Here is an 8,047-nt window from a genome sequence, read left to right as displayed (position 1 = left end):
AGAATAATATGATGTAGTACTTCAAACATTCCAAGCCCCCAAAACCAGTCACTCTCCTACAATATCAGCATATATTCATCTAAAAACAATGGGATTTCAACCGAAATGTGGTTCAGAATGTTTCCAATTTGAACCATAGTTTTTTTCTTGAATCATTATCGCCCTGTACATACACCATTTTTGAAGACGTGCATTAAATTACTTTCAAACTAATCCAATATTGATAATAATATTTATGTCAATATGTGTGTGTAGAGTGACTATATGAACTATGAGTGCAAGCATGCGGGAGGGGGGAGTCTGATTCTTATCTTGGAGGCATAGAAGCTGAATTTTCTTGTATATGTACTTGCAACAAAAACAACATTATTATAACAACAATCAAAAACCAAAAACAAGTGTCAATGAATATAACAACATCAAATGTTTTATATTTATTTGTCACTAACTATGTCAATAATATCAGTTTCTGAGACGTTCAAAAGAAGCAATGTTGAATGTCTGTATTTAGACCAGACCCGGGCCAGCAGAAACCCTCGAGCTCTGTGAATGTCTATGGACCAAGCTACCTTGGCAAAATGATGTATACAGCTCCAATATACACGCTGTGTAGCGCCCCCACTACTCTTCGACTACTCTTCCTTTGTATTTTTGTGTCCTCGCATTTCATTTTTTATCCCTTGATCCTGTGCGTTTTCTGTCGGACAGCAAGCGTTCTAAGACAATTTAGAATCTCTCTTTGCTCACTGCGAGGACTGTAATACGCCTTGCCTACAACGACATCGCGATAGGCGGTTAATTTATCGACGTGTACCGCAGCTTGGTACAGTAATCTTACCAGGTTTTCAGAAATGCACTATAGTTTCTTGACCCTAATTTAAAGTAAAAACGCACCAGGCTTTTATGCCAGTTTTGCTTTAACGCCTTTCTTTCGACACTTCCTGCACACGAATGCCAGGCTCTTCTTAACTATGTAGACCGCCAGCGCCAATATAGCCAATAGGAAAGCGATGACGTCAAGTAGATAGTATTGGTACCATCTGAGATTCGGTACTTGCGAGATGAGATGGTCAGTGCCGTGTTTTAACGCGTGGTTCACCCAGTACACGGCGGTGTCTGTTGCGTTGAGCGGTTTGTGCTTTCGGATTGACGATAGTTTCAGCGATTCTCCCCTGTACCTGGATTCGTGGGGAAAAAGTGTAATTGAAATTTTGTTATCTTATATTTAACTTTATTCTCCAATACAACATGGTCTGTTATTTTCCATGATGCAGGGAAACCTTGTCAGGAATGACTTAGCCATTAAATTTTAGGTAAAAATTCCTCATCCCCAACGAATTTTTGAAGTTTCAAGCATCTTCAATTTAAGGATGACTGCGACTTTGAAGAGCCACAGGGTCACGAGACGAAAATACGCCATGGCTTTCAAGACCATACAGCAATCATTAATTTGATCTATCATTTAGATATTCAGTGACTGGACGGTAGCTAGAGGAATTCGATGAAGAGAATTCGTCCATGTTCCATCAGATCAAATTAAAAATCAGACCTGTTTCAAGAATGAAATCTTCTGTAAAAATGTTACATCGCCAGAACCGAATCCAAAATTAATATATTTGTACATTTCTATTACAAATTAATGTTGTTACTCTGCATCGATTCGGCTCTATATTTTACCAGAAACCATGCATCAAGTACAGAACTTACAACTTCTCACCTCTCATCAGTTATAATGTCAGTCATCTTTTGGTGCAAACTTTCTGACGTCATTTCGCGAATATCCAAGTAATCTCCAATTCCTCTGGCTTTTACTTTCACAGCGTTGTCGAAATGTTCATCCAAGAATGGTAAACATAACATGGGAACGCCATGATAGACGCCCTCTTGCACGCTACTCGGTCCGCAGTGAGTCACTAAGAGTCGCGTCTTCTTATTGGCTAGAGCGGAACAGAATCAGAGAATCAGAGAAGAGTAGATCGCGCCTTGACTTTGAGAGACTTTGACTTTGACTCAAATTTTTCTCAGTGAAACTATCAAACATACTCTTACCAACTCAGGATAAAAAGCTCGGGTCAGCGTGCAAAGTTTGGAACTCAAGAAACAAATTACCTTGTATTTACCGATACGTGAAATTCAAAATGGACGCCATTCCTGTGTTTTCTGTTTGAAGAATTTTTTTTTATTTTTCGAAAGACTTAGACAGTGAAATTTTTACTTACTCCAAGAGCTTTAAAATTGAGCCCCCACAAGAGAAAGATTAGACAAAAATGTGAGAGTCCGAACATCTGTCCCCGAGGTGCATTCTACCTTTAATTGAATAAGATTTTTGGTAAAAGATGCATGTCAAAATTAGGAGTCTTGTAAATACTTTGAGTATTAGGGCTTACAGCGCACTCGTAGCTTGAATTTTAGCACGTTGATACTTTGTACCATTTCAGTAATGTTGGGATACCTTCTAAAGTCTTACCCGATTGTTTCGAAAACTCACCCAGAATATCATTCTGCGGTAACCATGCCATAACTTTGGTATTTTTCCCTAGAGTGCTCGGCATGTCACCACTGTATCTCCATACAACTTTCTGTGGGAGCTTGGCCAAGGCTGAAGCGATGGTCTCGCCCAGTGCGGGACCAACGTCTTTCAGGTGTGAGAATACCACAACGCCCAGCTCACCCGAGCCCTCGACAAAATCGTTGAGTTCCTGCAGCAGAAAGTCGACAATACGAAAATCGATCGATCTTAAGATGGGACAATATGTAAATATATAGGCCTACACGTCGCGAAAATCGCTCTATGCTTTATAATCCTGTATCAGATGACAAAATATGGAAGACTACCAGTGCAACCACCTGTTGATTCATTGCTGAGGTATGATTTGAAATGTGCGATGGTTACATTTCCCTGTATGTTAAACTTTTAGTAGTAACTTAGTCTGGATATTATGATTTGTTGAATCTAATACTTTAGTATAAAATTGTCTGCCTGTCATCTCATGTTCCTCATTGTTTATTTTTGTTTACAGATAAGATTAAGTTAACACAAAGAATTGCGGTCTGTTGGTGATTTCATTGAAAGTGGGTTTTCCAAATCTCTTACAAAATCTTTTGCATTACATATGCAAAATACGACTTTCAAGCTCAGGAAACATTCATTGAAAACGTAGGTTTTGCATCTTCAGAATAAGATCATATATTGCAATAATTTTATCTCAAATTGTCACAATATCCACTTTTAGTACATCTCATCCAATCTTATTATATCCTGTCATCTTATTAGTTCTTACGTTACACCATGTTCCTCAAATCATAGCCTCTCCGGTGGCGGGGAACCGTTATAAATAACCATCTCATTTCATCTCGTCATCGCACCAAAATTATTATTAACACACTGCTGCGACAGTATGAAAGCAGAATGTTGAGGGCGCTTTGGCATGCCAGGAAAACGATACTATGGAGAGCATACATATCCCCTTGTGGGGGTACTGCCAATACAAGGGTCTTTCACGCCCATAGTCAGGGATTTTCTTGATAAATTTGGGAAATATTTACCTATATTCCATTGCACGTTTGTATATTTTTTTGTGAAAGTGACTCGTTTGGGCTGCACAAAACTGTACATTTTTAAGTAACCCCCTCCGCCACATATCTGCTGTACTGACGGAACTTTCATTTCACGAATAAAAGTTAGCTTTAAAGAAAAAAATCCTAGGGATTGGGAATTTAAATCTAAAGTAAAGGGCTTTACGACATTTCAAAACTTTGTTCAACCGATGCGATATTCACCAATTATAAAATTATTTTACCTTCGGTAGAGGTTTTCCAGGTCCCGCCGTGACCCCACCAATGGGTATAACATGGGGCATCAGTGGTCTTGGAAAGTCAATGGCAAAGTCAGAATTCCAAAGAATCAGCTTGGCTTGCGACTGAATATTTTGAAATGTGAGATGGGGGCTAAGATCTTTCTCGATCTGCAGGCTGCGGTACGATGAATATTCCACAGAATCTCTGATAGAGTCTGACACTAAATACTCGACAGAGTTGTGCAACCTCTCAGAAAATTTCATCTGGTCGCTGAGGCGAGAGCCGGACTGGGGCACGTAGGACGTTGGTACCGGGCCGTGCCACTGGTTGGCCTCGGCGGTCGTGAGTGCAAAGCCGACGAACGGCACTTCAAAATACGTGGCGAATAGCAAGCCACAGGTAGAGGCAGTGTCCAAGATTGCGAGGTCGAATTTCCTCATACCACGCAGGTCGTTCAGGTCTGAAGGGTTATCGAACATTTGTTGGCAAACTTTCGCCTTGTTATCTGAGAGCTTTTTCAAACTAGCGAAGGAGGGGCTGTGCAGTACACGCTTGACGAGGAAATCTTTAGTGGATTCAAGCTCCGTAGGTGTCATTTGTACGCCGATCGTCTTCACTTTGTAACGACCTCCACGTGGTTTCTGGTCACAGCTCGGTAACAACACTGTGATATCATGGCCATGACGAGCCAAGCTGTCAGCGACTACCAAAAGACTATTCTCCTCGGCACCTATTCCGTACTGCGGCAGGACGAGCAGTCGCGCCGACAGTGTGACGTCAACTCCGAAAGCGAAGAACAACAACACGAGCACCTTGGTGAGCGACGACACCGTAATCGCCATGTTGTGTTCAAGATTCAACGCCCTATATTTAATCATTAACGAAGCATTCAAATTACGATTGTAAAAAATATTTATTCAAACTGAAACAGTCATTAAGGTTCAAAATATACTCCAGCTACCAGCTGTTTCGTTGATGTGTAACTTGTAAGGAGGCGAACATACGCCCCGGATGTAAGCATTTAACGCTGTGGCAAGTTCGGTGAATTTTGACGTCACCACATTATGCAAACCTTCACGAAAGTATTAATTGTAAGACAACGAACGAATTTCTGTAGATCTGCTGCTTATATTAGGATATTTTCACCCATTGCATCATCGAGTAGCGCCCTGGCGTTACTGTTCGCTCGACCAATTAAGAGCTAACAACTTTTTTCAATATACACAGAATGAAATTTAAATCAGCAGAAAATTCACGGTACCCACCTTTGATTTCGCATGTTGGCCATCTACTTTACAACAGCTTACCCATCTCCGTTTGCCAAGTTCTCTTGTCCGGGCAGCTGTATGCTCCCCGTAGGTAGTTAGTGGGAAGTAACGGACCCGTGCGAGCGGTCTGTACAGCTTACCATGCCGATGCATTGATCATAAACATTACTTTTTAATACAATGCAAAGTTAGCTCTACCCCCTTACGTGTCCTCTCGTTCCCAACAAGATCATCGACAGATCCACACGACTTTGCTAGTTCGGCCTGATACAATGGCAATGCCCGATGCTTTGAGGGAGGGACTATGCCTGGATAAACACAAACTGGCTAGTAAAACTGGTACGACCAATGATATCTAGCATTTTGTAGTTTAGTTTACGAATACATCTGTATTACGAATTTCGTCTTGGCCCTCTCAACCGATGTGAATAATGTCAGCACCGCAGGTTACATTATCAGAGTTTGATTTCACCTGTTTTTCTAATCCAAGTGAGCTGCCAAGCGAGGGAAATGGTGCCACTGTTTTTTAATTTGAGATAAAGTGACATATTCTCCAGATGCTTTTCTTCAAAACCGAAGAAGTCGGTCTTCAACGCTACTACATTATTGTAAGATTTCTTCATGTCCTGGGTATAGTTGAAGGTGTCCGTTGTCTCACGTACGTAACGTTAAGGTGAATTTTACACCTAAGCATGGTAGGGTATGCTGGAAGAGATTTTACAGCAGTTTACTGAAACGCGTCCATGGTAAAATTTGGACCAATTTTCTCTTTTTTCAGTATTTTCTGAGCATATCCTCTCATAAAGTTCAAAAAAGTGAGGTTAAAAGTCGACAACGGACGACAGCCTGCCTGTCAACAGAATTTTTACCTGTTGGGCGCACGCGAGACAGAGGGCGCGAAACACTACGTCTCAATGCTTACAATGACAGGAACAAAGAACCCGTATACTGTATATGAGTTCTAGGATGCTTGATTTGGTGAATTTGTTCTACTGTTTTCATTGCCAAAGCTCGTGTCATCAGCTGACACAGTAAATCATGTTACCTTGCTGTGATCATATGGGTTGTTTAAATGTCCGTCCCCAGAGGTGGGGGTAGAGGTGTCTTTGTCTTAGCACAGGTTTCTTCTTTTGTTTAATTTTAATACGTTTGACTGTGATATGTATTGCCAAATAAAGATTTATACTTGTCTACCAAACTTTGGTGTCTTGGTCTTATGTTAGAACTGGTTTTGCAAAGATTTCTTTTCTCCTTCACTGTGTCATGTATCTGTCCTTTGACAATCTTACGCGAAGTTTTGTCACTGTGACAAAAGTCTGTTCCCAGCTCAAGTGGATGGAGTCTTGATGTGTACAGTGCTTCATTTTTCATTATGTTGCCTAGCCCTGAAAACACTTTTTGATCCAGAAGTGTTGCTTCTATTATCTGATGCGTTTGATTGCCCTATGCGCCAAAGTAAGCAAGGGTAAGTTACTAATCTGTGGAAGCTGTCACCACATTTGCCTAGATGGTATACAGTGACCATGCCTGATGTACGTATTTGTACGTATTTGACAAAAAAGCTTGGCAAATCACCGGAGTAGTAAAATAAAGGTGGTCAACTGTGATTAATAAGAATTTTACACCCCATTTTATTCATTTATCTACATGAAGCGAAGGAAAAATTAACCATCCATGTAACTAAAGTATGACCCTGACCTATATACGAACTCACGCACGCGCAACAGCTGGCAGCTGACGCAGCAGTGCATTGTCCTGAACTAAGCGGGGAAATTCCCTGCTGAGTCAGGTCCTGGACTTGCGCAATACAGTAGCTGGGACATGTAGAAACTTGTTCTGTCTGACCTAAATACACAACATGTATAAACATGTACGGGAAATTCCGTGTGAGTCATCACCATCAAACTAGCCTATATAAAGGGACTTTTACCCCCCGTTGTCAGTCAGTCGCGGAGTCTAGCTGATGTTGAACACGAAGTTCCTATCGGTACGAACTAAATTTCATATCCATTCAATCCATAATGTCTTAGGTATCTTTCCAGAGGTGGACTAAATCCTTCTTGTTTTTGAATTTCTAGCGCCTGATGAAATATGTCCTGAATAAGTTCTGACCCCGGAGCCTCTGTTGTTGCACCTTTTTCTTGTATTTGTGTAAGCAGCTGTTTATATTGAACGTAATAATGTTTATACTCTCTCTTCTTTTTGCTACACCCGTTTTCCCTTGTATTACATCAATAACGACGCCAGGTATAGGAGTTAAGGCTAACAGTACCGGAACTGTTGGAATTGCTGCTATTACAGCAGAGCTTACAAGAATTCCCTTAGTAATATTAAGAGCCATATCAATTCGACCCATTAATTTATAACTTCGTCGATATGCAGCGCTAGTTCTTTCTATATAGTCAGCCAATTGTTCAACGCTTTCAACAACTGAGATGTGCATTTTTTTACTGTATATGTAAGGGGGATAAAAAATAATTGTAGTAATATAGAAATACAATATGGCAGAAGGAGGAGAAGATATACCACTCCGGGGTTTCGATGATGAAAATGTAAATGATGATGATGACGCTACTGCTGAAACATTCTTTATAGACGATGATCATGCCCTTGCAGAAGTCGATCCTTACCGGGATAGCCCACAGGTGGATAGCTCACAGGTGGATATTTTAATTAAACAGAGAAGAGAACTTACAGAAAATATGGCTGAAGGACTCTTAGACAAATATAATATTACTAATACGTATGCACGAAACGAATTGATTTTAAATGCTGAGATTATTGGTAATGATCTGTATTATAAAAAAATCAGAGTTACAACAGATAAAGGAAGTAGATTTTTAGAGAAATCCTCAATAAAAAGTTAAAAGGAGGTTCTGATTTGTAAACAAAGTATATGAATATAGTGAGCCCGAATATGTGAGGCGTACATTGTATTCTGTAGATGTGGAAAACGATAAAATACCGGCTGAGAAGATGAC

At 40.4% G+C, this 8,047-nt stretch overlaps 1 protein-coding gene across 1 annotated transcript; it reads right to left on the bottom strand.

The window, feature by feature from the left end:
* Positions 1–401: 401 nt before the first annotated feature.
* On the bottom strand, positions 402–4,664 carry LOC139118756 (UDP-glucuronosyltransferase 1A1-like). The gene is made up of 4 exons (XM_070682186.1): positions 3,801–4,664; positions 2,489–2,699; positions 1,718–1,937; positions 402–1,178 (listed from the first exon to the last, which is right to left on the bottom strand). The coding sequence occupies exons 1-4, from the start codon at positions 4,638–4,640 to the stop codon at positions 902–904; spliced, it is 1,548 nt and encodes a 515-aa protein (XP_070538287.1). The 5' UTR covers positions 4,641–4,664; the 3' UTR covers positions 402–901.
* Positions 4,665–8,047: the final 3,383 nt, after the last annotated feature.

This window comes from Ptychodera flava, chromosome 19 (assembly GCF_041260155.1).
Source record: "Ptychodera flava strain L36383 chromosome 19, AS_Pfla_20210202, whole genome shotgun sequence".
NCBI lineage: Eukaryota > Metazoa > Hemichordata > Enteropneusta > Ptychoderidae > Ptychodera > Ptychodera flava.
Note: the sequence above shows the minus strand (reverse complement) of the source record. Positions and strands in the feature narration are given on the sequence as shown.

Excerpts from the sequence above, each read along its gene's own strand:
- LOC139118756 (XM_070682186.1), bottom strand. The coding sequence starts at position 4,640 with ATGGCGATTACGGTGTCGTCGCTCACCAAGGTGCTCGTGTTGTTGTTC. Across the intron at positions 1,938-2,488 it reads ACCGCAGAATGATATTCTGG|CCAATAAGAAGACGCGACTC; the intron begins GTGAGTTTTCGA and ends GTTCCGCTCTAG. Across the intron at positions 1,179-1,717 it reads GACATTATAACTGATGAGAG|GTACAGGGGAGAATCGCTGA; the intron begins GTGAGAAGTTGT and ends CCACGAATCCAG.